The 24,461-nt window shown below is 42.5% G+C and overlaps 1 protein-coding gene across 12 annotated transcripts in view; it reads right to left on the bottom strand.

Moving 5' to 3' along the window:
- rtn4a (reticulon 4a) overlaps positions 1-24,186 on the bottom strand; it is a 45,418-nt gene extending 21,232 nt beyond the window's left edge. The window contains exons 1-4 of one of the 12 annotated variants that reach the window (XM_030442517.1): positions 23,363-24,186; positions 15,364-15,399; positions 10,519-10,572; positions 6,616-8,490 (exon numbers count right to left, since the gene is read on the bottom strand). In XM_030442517.1, the coding sequence (XP_030298377.1) occupies positions 6,616-8,490; positions 10,519-10,572; positions 15,364-15,399; positions 23,363-23,930 (2,533 nt within the window). In that variant the 5' untranslated portion in view covers positions 23,931-24,186. Of the gene's footprint in view, positions 1-1,145; positions 1,443-6,615; positions 8,491-10,518; positions 10,573-15,363; positions 15,400-23,158; positions 23,178-23,362 lie in introns of those variants that run through there. The other 11 variants (XM_030442519.1, XM_030442518.1, XM_030442520.1 and 8 more) reach the window with 11 other exon arrangements.
- Between the last annotated feature and the right edge of the window lie 275 nt (positions 24,187-24,461).

Genomic DNA, 24,461 nt, shown 5'->3' with positions numbered 1-24,461 from the left:
CTTTCTGTACATGTTCTTCAGAGTTACAGAATCTACACTCTTATTTTGTCCAGGTTTATTTATTCTCATACGAAAACACACATTAAACAAAGTCACAGCTAGATCATTCCTTGCATTTTCTTTTTCAAATCCCCAAAGACAGTGATAAAATTGTGAATTATTTGGCCAAAAACTCTGAAATCATGACAGCCCTACTTCAAGGACTAACTTAAAAAGTTGCAAATCTATTTTCTGTTGATGGAAAGCCCAACAATGAAGCAACTATTAATGACACATTTACTTTCTTAGCTCATATGACACGTCAGCTGATTCAAGCGTGACCGATTCTCCATTTTCTACTTGAAAACATTAAACACAAAACGATCTTCGAGTCTCTGAAGCCGCATTCATTCAAGCTAAATATCCAAACATGTCAGTGTCTGTCACACACAAAGTAAGAGTGACCTGACTCTGCTCCAGCTCATTAGCATATCCCCAACACATTGGCCTATCATCACACTGCCAGCTAACGTCAGTCTACTCTGAACTCCCTCCTCCTTCTCTCTACTGTCTACCTTTGCTCATAGTGGGTGACTGTCCAAAGGTCCTCCTTGTAGCTGCTGCAGTCACCCAAGGACGAGAGCTGCACAAGACGGTCCAGAAAAATCTGCACTCTGCAGTCTACCTGAGAGGACTCAGAGCATCAGTCCCATACACAGGTGAGAAAACATCAGAGGACTTAAGTCACCAAGAAAAAGTCTGTCACACATGAAGAAAGCGATATGAAACACACAAAAAACCAACCTCATTAAACTTTAACTTCCCCTCAAGAGGCTACAACTAAAGATGCTTTTATGGCTGCCACACAAAATTAAAATGCAAATATTCAGCAGTCCAGACATTTTTCTTATCAAAGTTTCCAAGCTTGTGTGAGCTGTGCTGTAGCGTCAATTCACACATTATTAGTAAGTCTGTTTAAGCATCAATGTCAAATCTGTCTTTCCTACAGCCTGGCTAAAAGAAGAGCCAATTCACTGAAGAACAAGCTGGCAGCAGTGAACAGCTTCAGTGCTCTGGACGTTGACAACACCAGCCTGCGACTAACTGTGAAAGCAGCTGAAGACAAAGACAGAAAGGTGGAGGTGTACAGAAAGGTGGAGGTATACCCTGCTCTCTCCAGGGCTTCGCTGCAGTCTCGCTCTCCTGTTTGTCCACAGAGTTGTTCTCCATGTCGTCCGGTCAGCAAACACACATTCCACACGGAGAAGACGGAGCACAGGCACTCAATGTAAATGTGAGTAAATGTGTGTGTGTGTGTGTCCGGCTGCAGGAGGAAGAGGAGGAGGAGGAAGAAAGAAAGAGAGAGGGAGGGAGGGAGGGAAGAACCCGAGTAAGGCTTCCTCTGGGGGAGACGACTGCAGCGAGCGAATGAGCTGTCAGCTGACTGTCTGCTGCCAACCCTCTGACGCAGCAACTATAAGCGTCTCTCCCTCTCTCCCTCCTCCCTCTCTCCGTCTCTCCCTCTCTCCGTCTCTCCCTCCTCCCTCTCTCCCTCCAGCTTCCCCTTTTTCCCCCTCATGTTTTATCTCATCCTGCTTTCCCTTCGTCATCCCTCCCTCCCTCCTCTTTCTGCTTTGTCAAACCTGCTGATGAAGCAGAGACGAAGCTGAAGAACGTTTGGAAGTGATTCAGTTGATCCGGCCAGCTACAGTAAATACAGCGGCTGCAGATCTCTGTGGGAAGATAAACCTGCACAGTTTGTGACTAAAGCAGGTAAAATAAATTAAAGACCATCCACAGAGAGATAAAAGTGCTGCACTTCAACAACAAACTAGACATCTCATAAAGGATTTCTACACCATCACAAACTGGCATTAAATATCCGCTCAGATTCCTGGTCTCTTATTTATGGCTGCAACAATTATTGCCATTATTCATTAATCTGAAGAATTATTATATAATGATTTATATAAAGGTGACACCTTCAAGTGTCCCAAATCCACAGATATTGGTTTATGGTGATATAAATCTGTCAATTAACCGAGTGTTGGATTTATCAGATCAGTTATTGATTAGGTCTTGGTAATATGGATATTATATCATGATAGGACATCAGTGTTGTCTTTTCCTGGTTTTGAAGGCTCATTGCAGTACCGTGTCATTCTCTGAAATTACCAGACTGTTCTACTTGATCCAATACTTGTTTTTATCCACTTGGTCATTTTATCCTCATTATGACTGTTGATCAAAAAAGTATCAATAGTCACTCCTAGAATACTGTCACAATATCAATATTGGGGCAGCTGTGGCTCAAGAGTAGAGCCAGCATCTTGTTATCAGGAGGTCGCTGGTTAGATTCCCCTGGTCTGAACGTGTCCTGGGGCACGATACTGAACCCCAGACTGCTCCTGATGTTCTTGCATGGCAGCCGCCACCATCAGTGTGTGAATGTATGAATCACAGTGTCTGATAAATGTCCCAAATTTAAATGTAAAATATTGACGTTACTTGGTCAAAAATATTGCATCTGATTTTGTCTTCAAGTCAGGGTATACCCTAATTAACGAACAATCACAATATTTTCTTATATTGACTCTTATTCTGTTCTTGTACAGCTACTTGTCTTGAGAAAACATTAGTTGACATATTTGGTTTGTAATGAAGGAAGAGCATATTTCTACTGATTCTACTTTCTACTCCACTGATGCAAAATATTAGGTTTTATGATACATCTATACCTATATATATATTTTTATGGATGAGCGAGTACATCATCTGCATCAGTTCAACCAATTCAATTATCTGTGTCTGTATCTGCAGTCAGAACAGGAAGTGAGAGGGACTAACAGGAGGTTGTTCATTTAAGTTGCTAAATTTAGATTTATTTATTAGATACATTTATTAGGAAATTATTCACACACAGCCTCAGAACTGAACTTCAGATCAAAGATTGTGATGACAAGAGTCAGACAACCTTTACAGAACAAGTTCTGTATCTTATCAACTTGAAGAATAAACTTCAGTCAGCTACACAACAAGGGTTTTTCTTCATCACTATTATAATACAAATATTATTAGAAACTCATGCTGTTTTAAAGTACATGATCTATACTGGATACCTGTTTCAGCTGAATAATTGCTCATCCCAAAATTCTTTCATATAGATTACTCTAACCACAATAAACTGCTGAACTTATTCAAACTTCCTGTCACCTTCACTGCTGCCAACAAGGAGTTTAAACAAGATTAGAAAACAATAACTGTTTTCTTGCCTTCAGCTGTTTTTCCACCAGCTGCCAAGACTGGGAGTTTACATGTTAAAGAGCAGGAATGTTCAGTTTGAGGGTTAGTCAGATATCTGACTAAAGCTGGTGTTGTTTTACAGCATGATATTATCCGTCTTATGAGCTGCTGTGACACAGAAACATGACTGTGTATAAGGTGTGTATACATAAGGGGTTCGATGGTCTGAGTCTGTCTGCCCTTCATGGGAGTGGTCATGTCTGTCTGCTTCCACTAGAGGGCAACAGATTGACTTTATAAACCCCTTTACCTCCTCTCTTGTTCAAAGACCCCACTCCTCAAAACTCACTGAACTACAAGAAAAAACACACACCTTCAGATGTCCGTGTAGAAAGAGAAACTCTGGATAAACAACTTTATCTGAAACAGACTACATACTTTTATATCAACATTGATCCCATTTAGGTCTGTAAACAAGACCAGGAGAAGAATTGAGATTAAAAACAAGATCAGTTCAAGAAATCAGAGCTCAGCAAGTTTCAGTCAAGCACCGATATTCAGGATTTTAGTAAGCAGTGAGTTGATGATGTTTCAGGTTCAGGACAGTGTAACTACTAGTGGCGATATTCTGGCTCTCTTATCGTTCTCTGTTCTGCTAGACACAAATGTGAAGTTCATGAAATGGTGAACTTGAGTGGTGAAAGAGAGTTACATAGCAGGAAGTACAAAGTCTGTACAAAGTGACCCTTGACCTTCATCTGAGGTTCTGAATAACTTCTTCACTGCTGATGTAACCCACGTCATCATGATTAAACTGCGCATGTATGTCATTATGTTTTCCTTTACAAAATAAATGTGACGCAATATCAAACTTCATTATCATGATATGAACTGCACATTGATTGGGTAATAATTGATGGTGTCAAATAATATTTACTGTAGGCATGTTTTAGAAGTGTTTATGATTGCTCAAACACTTCACCTAAAAATTCATCATGGGCTCGATGAAGATCAATCCCTCATTTATCAAGGAAAAATTCTCATGAGATTTTAAGTCATGCATCATGTTGGGCTTTTTTCATATTTCTACCACTCTAAACATGAGTGACTATATTTTGTCACTTTCCAGGATGTTTGGTGGGTCAGGATTTCAACCACAACACATTATAACTGAATCCATGTGATTATGAGCAATTGGCTGATACATGTTGAGCTTAGCAGGTCGACAAATGTTGGAAACCACACAGATCTCAATATCATGATGTGTTCTGTCATGTTCTTTTGGTTCTGCAGCATCTGCGTGCTGTATGAACTGACACTCGGGTGTGACTCTACGCCACCGCTGCTTGGTTCAGTGTGGACAAATAAAAGGTGGAGACAAGGCGAGCCTTGGTTGCGGCGCTAATGCAGAGTCTCTGTGGGGAGAAGGGCTGAAGTGTAACGGGACGATCAGTGAGGCTGATTTATGTTCAGCTCTGCACCTCAAGTTGCATAATGAAGAACATTTGCTGAGTGGTTTCTAGGTCGGAGAACCCTTTGTGGGCCTGCCAGTGTCGCAATGCAGGGAGGAGGAGAAATAAGGGGAGGAGGAAGCTTTAATTAACACGAGATCCCTCCAACACACAAGAGTAAAGTCCTACTGCTCTAGTAACATAGTACCTGTCTGCTGTGTGTGTGTCCGTCTGTCCATCTGTCTGTGTCTAGGCATTCATCTAAGTGTGTGTGTATTCACAGTTCGATATCAGTTGAAATAAAACTAAGTCATCCATTCAGATGAAGATTATGCGGTGTTGTCTTCAGAGATTCGGCAGAGCCTCAGTGGTAATTCGTCACTTTGTAAAAGCCCTGAAGGAGGCAGCTCTCGTCTGCCTGATAAAATATCAGATACAGATTTCATTACATCAGAGTTTTATCCTCAGACATTTGTCTCAGGTGACTATGAAGACCAAAAACAAACGCTCGAGCATACAGATCAGAAAGAAAGGGATTTCAATTGGCCTTGGATATTAGATACCCCTTCATTGAATATCCAGTTAAAGACGTAGTTTAGCATCATTATCAAGTGGGCTCATTATCAATTGCATAAATGATCCATTATTAAAAATTTACCAGCCCAGACACAAATCACTGACAAAAAGTACTGAAGTTCTGAAAGCTAAACATGTCGTCCTCGAATGTCTACTTTTTCTGACCAAAACACTCAGATATTCAGGTTACTTTGATATAAATGCAGAGAAATACAGCCATTCCTCAAACGGGAAAACCCTAACCCGCAGCCAATTACTATTTTTGTTCTGTAACACATCAACTGATCAAAAACTATCAATTTCCTATCGATTGACCAATTTTTCCAGCATTTACCTTCCTAAAAAACAACTTTGACTAGGTTTTACATTTTCTTTTGTACTATGATCAAACAGACCAGTGCATAATGTCTACCTGATCTTATAGAAGACTTAATCAGTGATGTTTTATATCAAACCAAGTTAAAACCACAGGAACTTTCTGGCTAACTGTTTAGAGTGGTTGGGGGTTAAACGTTCCACACTCTGTCATGACAACTTTACATATTCGGCTCAGATGTTATCTCTACATGATGTTCAGTATTTAGCCTTAGGTACATTAAATCTGCAACCGTGCATTACAGGGTGTGGGAGAGATTGTAAAACTCATCATAAATCAGAGTGGCAGCTTATTGAGTCAGCAAGTGGGTGTGGTTGGTTGTGAATGTAGTGTGTATGTAGTTGTGAGTGGGCATTGGAGTCTATAAAGGTGATGTTGGGTTTCAGATTGGTTTCAAGTTATTTCCAGAGCAGAGAGAGGCTAAAACCAGATGGCCAAAGTAATCCAAAATGCTCAGAGGGCAAAAAGAAACAGCTATAAGAGTGTTTTTTTTTTTAGATGGTTTAAAGATGATTATCAATCTGTATGTATCAAACGACCTCTCATTTCTGCTCATTGTGTATATTTTAAGAAGACAGTAAAAGGAGCTCATTTTTCAACAGAACATAAATTAAAAATTACATTTTACTTACCACATCTTAAAATGATTAAAAATATGAGATTATTATGATGAGACAGAAATGCACAAAACCCAGTAAAAGCAACCACAATGAAACACATAACCACACATTAAACTAGATGTTACAAAATGCAAGGGTTAATTTTCAAAGGAAATGCAAAACGGGACAATGCAAGAAAGGAAAGGTGACACTAAGGAGAAAGTGATGGTATCTAGAGTAAATACTGGAAGCTGGTTGGTTGGTTGGTAGAAAATAACTGAGGAGAACAAAAGAGTGAAGATGAAAATTATGCCGATGAACATTGAAGTGCCATTGAAAACTGAGGAGGATGGGGGGGGGTGGTTTCCATGCTGGGACTGGTTTATTTTACCTGCTCTTATGTTCACGTTTGGCATCTTAAACAGTTTGCCGCCCTCCACGCTCTTCTTGGCCACCGTCTCCTCTGGTTGGTGGACGGGGGGATGGGTGAGTGGAACCTGGGGTGGGGGCTGCTGAATGTTGAGCTTCTCAAGCTCGGCCTTGCTCTTCTGGGGGGAGGCCTGGGTGAGGATGCGGTAAGAGCTCTGACTCGGAGCCTCCTCCTCAATTTTGGGGGTTGGTAGGTTTGTCAGAGAAGTAGCAGAAACTGGAGCGACATCCTTTTGCTGAAAGCTCAGATCATCATCCATGGGGATCTCTGGGGGGTTGGAGGAGGCAAACTTGGACGTATCCAGAGCCTCAAGAAACTCATCAATGACGCCCCTGGGTGGTCGCTCAATGAACTCAAACTCCTCAGAGGAGACTTCATGCTCAGAGACCTCCTCAGCCACCTCTGCCTCCTCTACCTCCATCATCAGGTCCTTCTTCTCAGTTTCTACCTGGAAGCTGGCGGGGTTCTTGGCCATGGCTTCCAGGACTGGAGACAGGGAGTCTGCTGTTGGTGACTCCGAATCAGAGTCCTCAGCGGGGGTTTTTTTGCTCTGGAAGTCAAGTGGCTCAAACTTTTCGGTCATTTTGGGAGAATCAAGGCTTGAAAACCAATCTTTCTGCTCGATCTTAACAGGTTCCTCTTCTTTTACCTTAGTAGGGGTGGTTTCCTCTGCCTCTTTCACAAGATCAAATGCGCCAAAGCTTTTGTCGTCTTCAACTTTTGCTTTGTCGGCCGCTCTCACTTCCATCTCCTCAGTCATCTCCTTCAGCAGGGACACTTTAGCATCAAAGGCAAATGGGTTGTTGGCGGATAAATTGATTGGAGGGTTGGGCGACTCCATCATCCTGCGTTCAAGAATGGGACTCTGCTCCTCCGGGCTTCCCTCTGAGGAGCCGGAGTCGATTTTGTCAGGGTTGAGTGGAGAAGACTTCAGGATGTCTGGAAGCGAGGGTGGCAGAGTAGAATCCTCCTCTTCCTCTTCATCATCGTCTTTCAGGCCAGATGAGAACTGACTCACTGACTGCATGAGCGAGTCAGCAGCCATCTTGCTTGTCTCAAATATTTTCCCCTCGTCCAAGAAAGATGGAGGGGCATCCTGGGATTCTCCAGTTTGACCATACTGGACCAGATCTGGAGTCGGGCTCTCTGACATTTTTGAGGCCCTGCTGTCGGACTTGGAGTCTCCAAAATGGGAGTAGCCACTGTCTGCCAGTGGGGAATAGCCTTCAAAAGGGTTTTTATTCTTCTTCACCTCATCCATCAGGTCATCATCTTCATCTGACTGGTTGCCGTGCATGTCTTGCTCATACCTGGAGGAACTAATGGGAGCTGTGTCCTCGGAGAAGTTATCCATGGAGACCTTGGCGTTGCCTTGAGATGATAGGAATGGTGAATCCCAGTGCTCTGTTGGGTTAGAGGAGGCAAGGTGAGACTCAGGGACCTTCATCTGGGGGTTCACTGGGGAAGGGCCAGTGGAGGACCTGTCTGAGCTAACCAGCTTCTCCTCAGGTGAAAAGGAAACTCCACTGTCTTCGCAAGGATTATGAGGCCCTGGGTCTTTCCCTAAACTCAGGTAGGGACCAGCTAACGGATCTAGAAGGTCTTCTTTATTCTTACTATGGCCTGGTCCAGTGTCACCCTCTTCACCCATCCAAGGCATATCCTTGGAATGAGTAGTGGGGGGTTCAGTGGAGAAGGAGCCCAAGGGTGCCGCAGATCCTGAAGTAGGGGGCTGGTTGGGACTCTCGGTCAGAGAGAGCTCCTCCAGAGAGTCAGGGGAGTGAAGAGGGGAGAGAGGAGAGATGGGAGCAGGGGAATCACCCTTCTGCCCAAGTGCTTGAGTAGAGAGGGAGGAGGGAGAATGCAATACAGCACATATCAAAGACATACTCCATTCCTTACAGTGCCAACCACATCTGGGGAGAACCATTAGGACCAGACCAGGCCAGTCCTGCTGAAAGGTTGGCTGTGGCAGGTAGACAGCTCACACTAAGATTGGTACATGATTGGATAGTTATATTTATTCTACAAAGGGTTTGCCAGAACCCAGTATTAAAAGGACGGAAAGGCGATTCCCTGTTAGGGTAAGGGTGAGCTTTAGAGTCAACCATGATGTGATAGAGGCCTAAGGCTGAAACACATCAGGCTGATGATGAACTTGTTTGTAATACTGCAAGATTTGTTTCTTTCAAGGTCTCTTAAATCAGGGCTGAGAACCACTGCACTGTAAAGGCATGGTCACACATACACAAACTCAAAATGGTCAATATTCACCCGAATTCCTTTCCATTTTATACGAGGGGCCAATTTAAACATTAAAATCTGGTGTACAGAGGCTTTGTCCTTGCTGCTGCGGACCCGGGTTCAACTCCCAGCCTGGGGCCCTTTGCTGCATGTCACTCCCCCTCATCTTCAGCTGAACTATCAATAAAGCCACATAAAGTCCAAACAAATTCTTGACCCCATAAATCAACTAAAGAAAACAAACTTAGACCCTTTCAACCAAAGGGAAACAAGTGCTGGTTAAACCTGCGACCCTTTTAGGAACCAGTATGCCTTTCTATGGGCACGACAGTGTTACTCCTGGCTTTGCATGCCTGCAGTGGCATCCAAACATGACTCGGCTCCACTGCTGCGTCCATAGTGAAAATCTTTTGTTTGTGCTCACGTGGATTTGCCAAACATGTTGCACTAACTCTGGTTTTCAAAAAGTGGCAGTCATGAGCATTTTTTTAGTTGGTCCTTGATCCCGATAACCCCATCCCCAGTTCCCAATGCAAGTGGTTCTTTGTTCTAGACCAGCAAAGTGTTATGGTTTTCCAGCTGTTGAAATGTTAAGAAATGGTTCCGGAGTAGGTTTTGGATCCGAACCAGCACCTAAACCACCTTGGTCGATTATGAGTTCCATGTGCACCGCCGTTGATCCACCATTGGCCATTTGTGCATGTGTGACCATGCGTTAATGCAACTCTGCATCACAGCTGGATGTGGTCAAAAGTACAAAAGCCCACACCTGACTAAAGTGACCACAGTCCATTGTGAAATTGATTGGTCGGAGATTCAACAGACTTTTAACCCAGTTACAGTCAGTGCAGCAATGCCGCTTCTCTAAATTCTCCCTGAGCCTTAAGTTTCATTTCAAGAAAGTGTGAACTCAAAATTCGGACTCTAAGTTTGGTAGTGCAACAACTGAACGTCACAGGTCCAAATTTAAAGGTTAAGGTAATTTTTCCTTTTGTCAATAAAGGAATTATTTTTATTAATTATTATTATCTATAATTGTATAGCTTTTAATAGTCATCTGTTTTTTTTGTTGTGTTTTGTTTTTTAATCAAACAGGACATAAAAGCGGAGAGCTGACTACCCTCCACAGTCGAGATTTGGCAGTTGTCTGGTGGTCGGTCTAACACCCTGGTTTGATGGTAAAATAATCTTATGCCCCAGGTCTGGCACCAATAAACCATGCCCAAAGTGTTTTACAAACACAAACCATTAAGTGATGGTAGATAATGATTCCTCTCAAACAGCTTTTTCAAAAATATCAACACCAAATTATTTCAGGCCTGTCAATCACTGAGAAGAATCATTATTCCTGTGCTCGTGTTAAATTCATGTCAATCTACTCTATATACAATCACATGTGAGTCACAATGCAAAACAAACACAAGCCAAGTCAAACATCACAATTAATGTTTCAGAGATACTCTAAAAATCAGCAAGCATCCTATGTCAGGAATCTACAGCTTCTCACATGCAAAAGGGTTATTTTGCCACTTAAAAGACAAACAGGAGAGTGAACTAAAGTAGTGGTGAAAGGCGATAAATGACGAGGACGGGTAAACACAGTGAGCAGAGAGAACTTGCCTGTAGGGAATTGCATCAGAGGATGAGGCTGAGCTTTAGAAGGAGAAGGTACATCTGTGGAAGAAACAGGAGAAGCAGCAGAAAGGGAGTTTAGTCAGCATGGAAGCCCAGAAGAGAAAGACCAGTGCAAGTGATCGATATCCTCTTTATTACAAAGGAGATATCTGAAGTTTAATGCAAATAATATTTTATTTATAATATAATCGAAAATCAACAGTCAACTAAATATATTTACCTTTTTGAGCTGTTATTTAATGGAAATTAAACACAATGCAACTCATCATTTAACTAGAACACTGATTAAATGCATTTAATTTTTGAAATCATTCAAGTTGATATATTGTGATTACAACTTAATTCTGTGGTCATTTCAACTGGGAAGATCTTTTGTTTTCACATCTTGCAGTATATTAGAGAGCTGCCTCTACCTGTCAATCAAACACCACACCCATCAATTGCATCTGGGCTTGATTATGGGTGCCTTGTTTCTTCGTCTCCGTGGTTGAGCTATGGTTGTGGCGGCGTTCCAACACAACAACTCATTAACTCTACCTAATTAATATGCAACAGATCACAATAAGATTGGTTCAAATCATGGTAGATTCATATGGCTGTTTCCTCAGACATATTGGGGGATATTTAATAATGGTGGTAAAGAGAAAGATATTACAGTTTGAGTTTAACCCCAATCTCACCCTGGGTTAAGTGTATATTTAACTGAATCTGTAACTACCGTTCTTATTTTAAACAAATCATGATCTTTTCTAACCCTACACAAGTTTTGATTCCTAGACCAGTTGTTCTTGCAACGTAGGCGAAGGAAATCGAGCCCAGATGTCACTGATGGACACTGACAGAGAGGCAGTTTGCTTATTAACACTTTGTAAATGAAATTGCAGGTTAATTTAATGCAAGGTTGTCCCAATTAATACAACCACAGAATAAAGTTCTAATCACAAGATATAAACTCAAATAATGCAATGTTTTAGTTTATTAGAAAATAAATACACTTGGTTGATAAACTAGTTTAATATTAAAAGCTAGACTGTATTTACACTACTCACAATAAGTTAGGGATATTCTTATTTACATGAGTGCTTTTCCTATATGGTCTGGATTTTAATGAAATAAGTAAAAGTTCCCTTTGATATTACTAATAATGAATGAGAAGAAACACCATTTTCATTAGTTTAATATTTATTACCCCAAAAATTTAGACAATAACAAGGATAGCCCCAAATAACAAAAATTGACAATGTCAGTAGCGGGTGTTTCCACCATTTGCCGCAATGACAGCTTGACAGCGACGTCTCTTGCTCCTCACTAGCCTCATGATGTTGTTCTGAGGCAATGCGTTCCACTCCTCCACAAGTGCTACACGCAGTTCTGCAAGGTCACGTGGGGGTGGGGTACGATCATCCAGTCTCTGCTTCAGCTGGTCCCAGACGTGCTCTATGGGGTTCAGGTCAGGGGACATTGCTGGCCATACCATATGAGGCACTCCCACTTCCTGAAGTCGAGCTGTGACAATTCTGGCACGATGTGGTGGAGCATTATCATCCATGAACAGAAAGTTGGGGTGTGCTGGCGGAATTGGGGGATGATGATGGGTTCTATGATGTCTCTGAGGTAAGAACGTGCAGTGACTGAGCCATCTACAATAACCAAATCTGTTTTGCGCTGACTGGTGATGCCTGCCCAGACTGTTGCACCTCCTCCACCAAAGGGAACCCTGGGGACCATGTTGACCTCGGCGTATCGCTCACCTCGCCTTCTCCAGCAACGCTGACGACCATCATTTCTGTGCAAGGTGACCCGACACTCATCAGTGAACAGGACGGTAGACCACTGCTGCATTGTCCAGGTCACATGGTCTTGTGCCCACTGCAAACGTTCACGGCGGTGTCTTGGTGTCAGTGGAGTCACCTGCAGCGGTCGTCTGGCATTCAAGCCAAAGCGGTGGAGTTGGTTTCGAATGGTTTGTCTGGAAACCCTAGTACCCCTCACATCTCGTAACTGGGCCTGCAGCTGTGTGGCAGTTGCATAACGATGTCTGAGTGCATAGGTCCTTAGGTACTGGTCATCGTTGCGGTCTGTCACTCGTGGGGCTCCACTCCTGGGTCTGTCATGAACTCTGCCAGTACTTCTGTGTCTTGATGCAAGTCTGCTGATGACACTTTGACACACACCAAGTTCACGAGCAACATCTGACTGCCTGCCACAGACCCGAAGGCGCGCTATGGCCAGGTGGCGCTGCTCGTCCGTTAAGTGACGTCGTGTGTTCATGGCTGTTTGAATGATGAACTTGGAATGACTTACTGACAATACCAGCTTTTTATACCCACAGAATGTTGAAATTAATGCCACATTGAAAAGGGTTGTCTTTTAGTTTTTTGGTATTGGCCCCAATATGTAAGGCACACTGTACACAGTGAGACCATTACGTGGAAAACACAAAATGAGGAGTGTCTATCACCCCAATACAATTGCCTCCCTATCCCAAAACTCTCTGAAGTGAAACAAACACCGTATGTATGAAATCCACTGAGTCTCTCACAATATCCCTAACTTATTGTGAGTAGTGTAATTTCATGTGTTGATTTTTCTATATCTAACCGATGAGTATTGGTTTTAATTCAACAGTGCACTGTATTCAATTAATATGAAATCATGTTTTGTTTTTTTTTCCCCGAAAGGTGCAATATTTAAGATTTGGCCACCTGCCGAATGTCGCTCTGAACAAATGAGAACCACATAGGCAGAGTAACCATTAACTGCTGCCAACTTTAGCTGCCCGGCTGACAAGCTAACAGCAGCTACAGTTAGCAGCAGTTACTGGTTACTCTGCCTATATGGTTCTGGGAGCTTGGAGTGGAGGTACAAGACAGGTGTGCTGGGTCTAGCTGGCTAGCGTGCTTAATTCAGTAGCAATTGCTAAAAAGATAAATAGACATCTTTGACGTAACGTTACCTGACATTTCTTCCCATTCCGTTGATATTTCAGTTAATTTGTTGGTTTTTTTATGTCAAAATTCTTACACATTGCACCCCTCATAAAAGTGAAAACCACATCCCTACACTAACAAAATGGTAAATGGCATGAATTATCAGCTGGGACATTCTAATCACAGCTTCTGTGTGTTACATCAGTGTAGTTAAGACAAACGGCTGTCTGCAGGGTATTCTCAACCTAATTTAAAAACCCTGTTCCCCAGATAACACTAGCTAGCAGTTAGCACAGAAGTGAGACTGAAAGAGCACGAAAACAGCCATTCATAACCACGATGTTGAAAGGGACTCTGTATGTTTACAAAGTTTACTCAACAGGTTCGCTCAGGTGTGTCAACATTTGTTAAAGGCTCAAAGTTTCATGAGGTGAGAAGAGGACAGAACAGATGGGCCGTCAGTGTTTTAACAGGTGATGACAGTTTGCTATAGAGAAGGTACAGAAAGCATACGAAGAGTCAGCCATCGTGAGACAGAACAGAAAGATCAGATCAGGAGGAAGTGCTCATGCTCAGTGTCAGCAGAGAGGGATACGGGAAGTTCAACTAAAAAACAACCGTCCTCACAAAAAGAAATCTTTAAATATACACAACAAAATACTTCCAAAGCTTCAGCAGCACATTCGAACACATCAACATGACTTCAACGTTTCGCCAAACCGTCATTCCGAGCTCTTGTGTACAAAGCAGATGACTTATAAAGGCAAATTAAAATAAATTACATTAAGGACAGCATGTGGAAATTAGGCAGGTTCTTTAACCAAATTAACTACATTCCGTTTTATCACCATGAGGAAAGACTCTAAAATATGCAGACCACAGGACATAAAGGAAAATGCATCTTCTAAAAAACTCCAGAAACCCACAAGTAATACTTCATGAGTAATACTTCATGAGTAATACTTCATGAGTAATACTTCATGAGTAATACTTCATGAGTAATACTTCATGTGTGAAGCAGGTTTCTCAAACTACATGCCACTATTTTGTAGTCAGACTAATCTAGCAACAGATTATAGTGGATTATAGTCAGGTGTTTTGAGGTTGGATTTGTGTAAAGCTGGGAAGCCAGTCAGCGCCAAATCCAACACTAATCATTTTTAATTTAATTTCTTTTTCTTTGCATGTGCGCTAAACCCTACAAAGAATACATGAAATTCTCTGTAGGTCGTGAACCTTAGAATTACATTAAATATTATCATAATAATCCAACAACTAGGGAGCTAATAATCCAACACAGAAAGAAAAACAAAGATATTATATCTAAAAATCCATTGTTCAGTTTAAAAGCTAAGCAGCAACTTGCAGGTCGATTCAACTCAGGTGGGAAACTATAGGAGCTGAGCACTGAGAGCCCAGGTTTAACCCAGTCATACAGACATGTGAAACATATTCAGTATATTCAGTGTGATTTAGGAACGACTTACTTACCTCAACATCATAGCAATTTGCCTTTTTACATCCAAAGCATTATGTCAACTGTAGTCCATGGGGGCTAAATAGCAAATAGTATCTGGTATGCTCTCCAAAACATACCACAAAGCAAGGAATTTAACCTGTCGCCTAAAGACTTGATTCCTGGGCTCATTAGAAGAACAATTACACGTGAAGATTACTTGTACTATAGGAGGTTTCCTTGATTATGAGAATTGCGAACAAAAATCAAGCTTTGATGATCACAGTCCAAAAATATGCATTTCATCGATCTTAAGATGATAACCATTTATTGGCACAAAAGCTTAAGTGATTCATTTATAACTGCACAATTATAGATTATTTCATAATCTAATAATCATTAAGCCAAAGTGATTTGTCATATCAGGTGGTTTTGTTTGGTTACCTCTGCTGTAGTTTAGGTTCCAGCTCTGAAGAGGACCTGTAGGATTGGACCAATAAGACACATGAAACTACTGCAGCCATTTGTTTATGCTCACTCTGCTCCAGATTCAAACAACAGGAACCACATATCGTTTTCTGTCCAGTTCAACATGTTATTCTCAGTTTTTACATTCAGTCTGAATTGCATTTTAACTACCAAACTGCCATTCAGGAGCTGCGTCTCTCCAGCAGTGACAATCAAACTAGTAACTCCGGCAGCTCTCCTGCCTCGTCTTCAGGCCGACGTGTTGGTCTGCTCCTGGAGCTATAAGTATCTCAAGGAATGCCGTCACAGCTCGACACTGATATACGACTTCAGGACAACCACTCACCTGCTGCCATCGTGTAACATAAAGAACTCAATGTACGATTCTCTGCTGCTTCCCATCAGTTTCAAGAAATTATGTAATGTCACTGTCCTCTTAAAATAAGTTTATCTTAGTTACGAGTTAACCAGAGAAGGTTAGTTTATTGACAAACAGAAGATCAGCAGTTAAAACTGATCTCAGCTTCTCATCTACAAAACTGACTGTGATGTTATTCTGACATTAAACAACATGCCACTAAGATGTAGGGCCCAACGATACATCGCTGTATATTGATTACATATTATGTATTGATACCCATTCAATTTAAGGGATCAATATCAAAACATTTTTGATTATACTGCAAATAAATCAGCTGAAAGATTAGAATTTTTAACTAAAATATCGTAATTTGTCTTAAAGGTGGTATTGTATGAATAAATCAGGCTCTATCACAAACGTGCTGATTTAATAGATTCACAAGGGAAATTTACATTAACCCTCAAGTCGACACAACAACTCAACAACATGGCGGACAACATTGGGTTGATGGCGACATGCATATTTGTGAAATATATTTCATGGCTTACGTGATCTGTTTATTTTGCTCTTCCTTTTACTCAAGTACCAGAAACAACTGTAATGACGTGTTGTTTAAACACTGAGCGATAAAATGCAAAAACGCAACTTCACTGTTTTACAGACACAGAAAAACCAAGACGACAAGCAGCAAGCTTCCCTTTCCAAAAGGTAGAAACAGTTTATGTGGCATCTTTTTCACTATTGTTGCTTGAAAATGACTGAAAAAAAAAGACCAGTTCTTTTCTGATCAAAGTAATCATTTCAGCTTTAAAAACTTTAAACAAATACTCAGCCCTGATATAAATCCTAGGTACCGCAGAAGAAGAAACAAAACCAAGATATATTTGCTTGGCAACAAAGAAAATAATGTTTCAAAAGAGTCACTCAGAACAGCCTCCAGACCCTGAAATCAGCATGAACGTGATGAATCAGCACAATGTGGGTAAGAAGTATCATCTTTCACCAGGCATCTCTGGAAACCTTAGTGCTTATTCACAGCGATAAGAGGCAAGATAAACCAGATGAACATGTGCTTCTCATCATATTTAGGAATTTGACTCAGAGCTGCACTGAGAGCCAGCTGCTGTGTTGGCAGAGTAAAAACAACAGAGAGAAGCCTGGTGAAGGCTCTTAACCCCACTAATGTTCAGCCTTCACCAGGATACAGAGACAGCAACAACACTGGACACACACACAAACACACATTGAGCTTTAAGCCTCCATGACTGTGTGTCTGACATCTCCCCTCTCCATCTAATCCACCTGACCACATCACGGGTGCTTCACAAACACACACTGACGGATGTAGGTGACCCAAAAATAAGATGTAGGCCGGCGGTGATGGCTGCGGCCCGGACGATTAACCATGGTGTCAGTCACAGTGTGTGACGGGACACACAGAGGGCACCAAGACTCACTTCAGACACCCCTTTAACGGTGACGACATGAATCTGTGTGATGCAGAGTCACAGCAGGACTCATCGTGTCCGACTGAGAGGAGAGAAATGCTCTGAAAAGACAAAAGAGGGAAGAAGCAGGTCGGCTAGAATTAGGGCTGCCCCCGACCAAGGATTTTCTTGGTCGACCAGTGGTCGTCATTTAGAGCAATTAGTCGACTAATATATATATATATATATATATATATATATATATATATATATATATATATATATATATATATATATATATATATATAGATATATATATATATATATATATATATATATATATATATATATATATATATATATATATATATATATATATATATATATATATATATATATATATATATATATATATATATATATATAGGCGCTGTGTCATCTCCGCAGTACAGTGGATGCGCCTGTAGAGAGATGTACACAATAAGTAAAACACAGTGAGCTGGATAATTTAGCTTCCCCAGTACACAAGAATAGTCTAATACTAGCGCATATAACAATAATAAAATGTATTTATCTCTGCTTTCACACGTTCGGGCCGCCATGGGCAGGTAGCTAGGCTATTTACATGTTTAAGGTGGTACATCATGTTTTTGTCGTGGAGGAGTGATAGGCGAAGTTTTTCTTGCAAAAGTTTGCATGTCACCTTCTTGGGGTCATCCTTCTTCTTTTCAAAATGATCCCATATTTTAGACATCTTTCCCGACATGGTTGGCTACTAATTGTTAACTGTCTAACCACGATGTCGAAGGGACCTGCCGTGAAAAAAAAAAAAACACTGACAGTGAGTGAGTGTCAGGACTTCCTGTATCTTGCCCTTCAAATTAAAAGCCCTCCAGCCTTTTATACACAGGCCAGCCGCCAGTCACATAGATTTTGCCTTAATTTTGACAAGACACAGCTCCAAATGTTTTGGGGTTTTTTTTTTCCTGCGACCAATCGACCAATGAAATTTTGGTCGGCTAATGAGTTTTTGGTCGACCAGTGCTTGGTTGACTATTTGGGGGAGCCCTAGCTGGAATACTGTTCATTTTTTGACTGTTGATTATTTTGATTGTTTATTAATCTGCTGATTATTTTCTCGGTCTATAAAATGTGAGAAAGTGGGGAAAACCCTCCACCAGTGTCATAAACTCAGACGATGTTAATTTTACTATCATAGACTAGGAAAGAAACCAGAAAATGTTTTATCGTCTTTATTATCTAGGATGCTGACATCAGAGGATTTTGAGGTTTTTTTTCAATGAAAAAAATGACTCAGAAATCTGGCTCAGCCTGACTGATTAATCAGTTTTTCAATTAAACCATTCATTGCCGATATATGACTATAGCTGTGCTAAAATATCGATACAGCCATATACTACATGAATTTCCAGCTGCAAAAATGTATGCTTTTAAAAAAATGTTTTCATGTTGGATTGTGAGTAGCTGACAAACTTCGCTTCAGGCATATAGTTAACACTATAGTGGCACTAAGGAGTACAGGTGCATATGCACTTTATTGTCATAGGTCTTCATTTCAGTTCACTGCATTCACTGCTCACCAGAAAATAAAGTGCTTGTATTAAATTTCACTGTCTGATGTTTACAGTGTGTTCAGGGACACATTAAGAATACTTGTGCAGGTCCTGATGCATTTATACAAGTTCGGTGATATACGTGTCCGTTGTGCCAGTGTGGACACACTGAAACGTGTGAGTGCATTTTAAATTGTTATGGCAGCTACATCAGTGTGTTCGGTTCAGAGTCCTGCACGGGTCTTATTTTGCAAACCCGCACCTGCCGTACCCGTCGTACTTAAAACCGCATCCGACCCATTTCCCGACAGTAGCACAAATCACATTCCGCACCCGAGCCGACCCGCTATAAATTGATACTGACGCCCGACCCGCACCCGAAGCAAAATTAGAATGACGCAATTTTTAAAAATGAAAGTAAGCCAGTGTGGGGAATGGGAGTTCTGGGAGGGCGCAAGCACGCATGAATGAGCTCATATGAAATATACCGTATTGACCCGAATATAGGACGACCCTGATTATAAGACGACTCCTCTTTTCAAGACTTCAGGAAAAGACTGATAACCAAAATTCATTCTCAATAACAAACTCACACACCCTCCTGTCAGTCTCTTGGAAGTGGCCGCTTAGAGGACCACGATAAGCTTTTCTCTTACTGTTAGCGTTTTCAGACGGTCTTTTTGGACCCGCCATCTTCGGACGTTACCCTCCGTAACTCCATATTTCTTGGCTGGCTGACAGTTGTTTGGCACCTCCGCTGCATTGATCACCATTATCTTAAAATCAGCATCATAGCTCCGCCTCAGATGTCTGTTAACTTGCCCCACTTGATCCACCTTTGCTCCGTAAAATCACCGCGTCTCTCCATTTTTCATCTCCTGTCACTTCTTCTTCTCCGCTGTGATTGACAGATAACCCAGCCACAGTGTCAGTGACGTCTCTACAATAAGCTGGCGCCCTCTGCTGTTGCGGTCGTGTAGCGACCCAGACAACTATCAGCATGTGTCAACGGTTAGACCCCGATTATAAGACGACCCCACTTTTTCATATAATTTTCATCGCAAAAAACCTCGTCCTATATTCGAGTCAATACGGTACATGCTTATCATTTTGAAATGCAGGCATATTTTTGTAGATGTGTCGCTAATGATTTTTTATTTTTTTGCACCTGACGCCATGAAAATGACAATCGCAAAACCCGACCCGCGCTCTCTACGCGGGTACCCGAACCCGTGCAGGACTCTGGTTCCGTTACACACTTGCTGAGTCTCAGTTCAGGTCTGCATCCTTCTGAGGAGCATTTGAAGGCCAATCATGTCACAACGCCACATGAAGGCTGTCCCAGTCTGAAGGCTCCTCCAGATGCTCCTTCTTCTCCCCGTTTTTGGAGGATGCACCACTACGGTCCTTCGTGGCCTCACATATCCCAAGATTCTTTGCGCGCGCGAAATAGCAGAAAGAGAGAAAATGGCGACATTGCGTGCTGTAGATCGTCACTTTCACGGGCCTGGGCGGCAGAAATTGTGACATAAGTGTAAAACATCAGGTGATGCAACCAGGAAATGCAACCAGGAAATGCTCCAAAGGCTAGACCGTCACATTTAACAACGGCTGACCAGGTTAACAAGGTCTCTCTGAAGGACTCGCCTTCAAAGACCACAAAGGCCGAGTCCTTCAGAGGACGCAGAGCCTGAACTGAGACACAGAAACTGTAACTGTGCAAATTTGCCAAAACCATTCAAATAAATTGGAAATGACATTGTTTTGACTCAATTTGTCAGCTGAATTATGATTATAATGTGATGTATCAAGACTACCCAGGTTGTACAAACCAACTTGACTTTCAGCCCCACACGTCCAAAATTCTTAGAACACATCAGATAACCTTCCGCAACGACTGCAGACATCATTAATGTGACAGACTTATTACTGGGGCTGGGTATGGTGCTCCAACAAAAGAGCTGCAGCTAAAAAAAATATACTTAATATCAATTAATCTACCAATCATTTTCTAACTAACTGACTAACAGTCCAAACCCTCAAATATTCACTTTACTATAAAATCAGGCCAAGAAAAGCAGCAAATTCTAACAATATCTTACTTTAAGAAATATGAACACAACTTCCTCACACACACACACAACATTTAAGAGAAGAAGCCTCAAGTTCTCAAATGCTAAATGTTCTTTTAATATCAGCAGTCCTACAACAACTTTGCCGGAAGAAAACTTGGATTTAATTAATTATTTGATCAAAGATTGAGAATCAAAATTGTATTTAAGGACAGTAGTTGAGTAAATCCATACTAAGACTTTCATTTTAAAAGCAAATGTACACTGGTTGACCTTCTCCTTGATTACAAATAAACAGCATTGGTATCAGCACTGAAAAAACACATCAGCCTCTCTTCAATGCAGCTGGCAGATTTTACCAGGTACCAAGTGGATGACAGGTCTCACCACTCGTTCTGCAATAATTTATGATTATTTTCTTAATTTGTTTAACTAAAAACTGTGAAAAATGCCACAACAGGGCAAAAGTGATCAATTCACTTTCATATGAGACAAAGAACAGCAGCTGATCCTCACAGAGCCTCGTGGTCAACAATCCTTGAATCCAGCTTTAAGATGTCATGTTGATACTTCTTGGTCACATTTGACTCTTTATCCTCAGATTTTGAGCACAACATGATAATATGGAAAGACAAATAAGGATAATATTTAAATATATATAACCACAGGTCAGAGAGATCAGTCTCAAAAAAATCGTATAATTAAACTTAAACAGTTTCTTCCAAAAGAAACAAAACAGTGATGAGACTGGATCTGCCGTCATGTGAAATGTGACAGTAATTTCCTTTAAACTTGGGAAATGTGACTGATTTCTTTGACATTTGTCTTTTGTTCAGACATGTGGCTGCGATGTTTGAGCTGCAGCTTGTGGTTTATCCAGCTCCATCAGTGGCCTTGCCAAGCAGCCCCACCCTGCCTCTCTGCTGCCTGCTTCTCATGCCTGGAGGAGGCGAGCCGGGCCTGTTTACCTGCTATCTGCCTCATCACAATAAACAACAGCAGCAGCGGCAGCTCCCAGTAAACACCTCCTGATATTACCGTCAGTCCAGACATGACACAAAAGGGCTTCAGGAGCTTTCAGGGCAGTGATGGCAGCTTACAGTGGGCACAGGGAGGCTCACAGGCCTCTGAGCTAAATTGCTTTTGGATTTGAGGCTGGAGGTTTGGGTGGAGATCTGCGAGGGTTCAGGGCTGAAAACAGGCCAGCAACAGAATAAAACACACGGTAGTGACTGAAAGCGTTGACATTAGCCTGGCAATAGTGTGGAAGTGCTGGGAAGCAGACAGGGAGTGGACGCACAGCGGATTCCTTTGTTGTGACTAATCTCTGGGTTACAGCTTTGGTACACCGTGCGGTGCTAGCGAACGTTGCTTCCATTATCGGACATATGCTTCTCCAACGTGCCAATTCTTCACTTATTCTACTTCAATCCGACTAAATACAAATGTCTATCCAACATAGTCTCGTCCATGTTGTGATTACAAGTTTTACAGATGAATAAAGTATTCTGCTAAAACGCCAGCCATGTTACGTCGGAGCACTGAACTCAACCTGCCCGCAGATAACCACAACCGGAAACCTCACACCTTCGGGTGTTTAAAGCTTTGCATTTCCTGCAGGTGATGCAGTCTGGACACCTGATGGTCTACAACACCTGTCTTCTTTGTATTTTAGCGTGGCTGTAGTGAAAAAAAGATAAAGGGTTGTCCGATAATGGAACTCTGGTAGCAGAAACCATTAGCATCAGCGGGCACGCAGCGGGTAGAGCAGGCAGCGAGCAGATGGGCGCAGCTCAGTCCGACACAATAACTGCACCGATAACCGTTAAATAAATAAATAACACATTAATGTAGGAACCGTTGGAATTGACATGGCGAACTTTAGCTGAATAAAGTTAATAGTTTACACATCGTTGAAGCCTGTTAAGATATTAACACCTCGTCCTGTCAGCTGCTCACATTATGCTTCCTGCCGTGTGTTTGTCAAAACAGGTGGGCCGCGTCTCTACAACACAGCAGAACCGGGGCGAACCTGCCAGCTGCTTTAGCTACAATGTGTTCCGAACAGAGAACATGGCTTCATTAATGCAGCCAGAACTTTTCCCGTGGTTAAAAGTGAGCTGTTCCGGTCCACAGCACACCGAACTGTCCAACAGCAGGTCAGCCTCATGATGAATCCCCCCAGAGTAGCATCACTAGCTAACCGGCTAACGCACCGTGACGAACAGCACCAATGTTCACAATCTGAAATCAACGGACCCATTTTAATAAGAATTTAAGTGTTCCTGTGATTCAAAGTTATTCAAAGCGACAAAAGCAGCGCTTCGGTCCACTTATTCATCTCCGTGTCGGCGTGTGGATGAGCTCACAATGCTAACCCGGTCCAGATGGACAGACACGTTAAACGGCTCCGATGTGAAAAATTAGCGTTTACATGAACCCGTCCGTCCATCGACACCACTGTGACACAAGCGTCTGATAAAAGTGATCAGAACTCGGTGCTGCTGTAATGTACCGGCCCTGTTCTGTGTAGATACTCACACGATGCCGGAGCCGGTGCTTCCTCTGTCACCGCAGGTTGCTCTGCTGCCTCTGCGGGGGCTGGGGCTGCTTTCCGGGGTTCAGCCACTGGGAGGGCGTCGCTCTCCGGGGCAGGTTCTGGCTCGGGGGCAGCCTGTGGCTCCGGGACGATCTTTGTACTCTCTGGTTCGGCTTCGGGGGCGACGACTTTAGGTTCCTCTGCAAATGAAGCGGTTTCAGGAACAAAAGAGAAGCTGGTGGAGTCTGGGGAGGCAGTCTCTACCTCAGGCTCAGGCTCAGGCTCAGGCTCTGGCTCTGGCACCGACACCGGTTCCGGCTCTAGTAACGTTACCGGCTCCTCTGGAGGAGAGAAGGAAGTTTCCGTGGACTCGTGTGGCGCACTATCTTCAGCGAAGTGGCGGTTCAAGGCGTCCTGAGCCCCGCCGACCAAGTCCACAATATCATCCGCGCTGAAGAGGTCTGGTTTGGGCTGGTCCAGCTCGGAGTCCGGCTCGGCCTGGTAGTGGTGCACGTCCTCGTTGAACAGAGGGGTGGTGGAAGAGACTTCATGCTCCACGCTGTCTGCCATTTTTCTTTTTTTCAAACTGTCTTCTGAGGTGGAAAAAGTTTCTGTTTCGGTAAAGTTCTGGCTCAGTTACCTCCTGTGACAAAGTTCTACCGGGATGAGCTGTGAAACCGCGCCGTGAACCCCCTCCGGTAAGTCTGCTGTCGACACCGGACGAAGTTGGACAAGTGCGCCACACGACAGTCGCCACAGAGTCGGACCCGAGTCTCAGATGGACACCGTCGAGTTGAGAAGGAGATGAGAGGAACTCCGCTGACCAATTACCTGTAGCTTAACCCCTGAGTGACACCAGCCGTGTCCAATCAGACCGTGTCAAATGAGACACTGACCCCGCCCACCAGAGCGGAGGCATAACGAGACACCTCCTCCATGAAGCAGCTCCAAACTTCAGGAGGAGCTCAGAGTTCAGCCGGTCCTCCGGTTCTGACATAACTTCTGCTCCAGCGGGGCACCTATTACATAAGTGCAGCATTTAAACTCCTCCTGCTCCCTCAAACTTTAACAAACGCAGTGCAGGAAGAAGTTTCACAGCTT

Source organism: Sparus aurata, chromosome 15, assembly GCF_900880675.1.
Source record: "Sparus aurata chromosome 15, fSpaAur1.1, whole genome shotgun sequence".
Lineage (NCBI taxonomy): Eukaryota > Metazoa > Chordata > Actinopteri > Spariformes > Sparidae > Sparus > Sparus aurata.
Note: the sequence above shows the minus strand (reverse complement) of the source record. Positions and strands in the feature narration are given on the sequence as shown.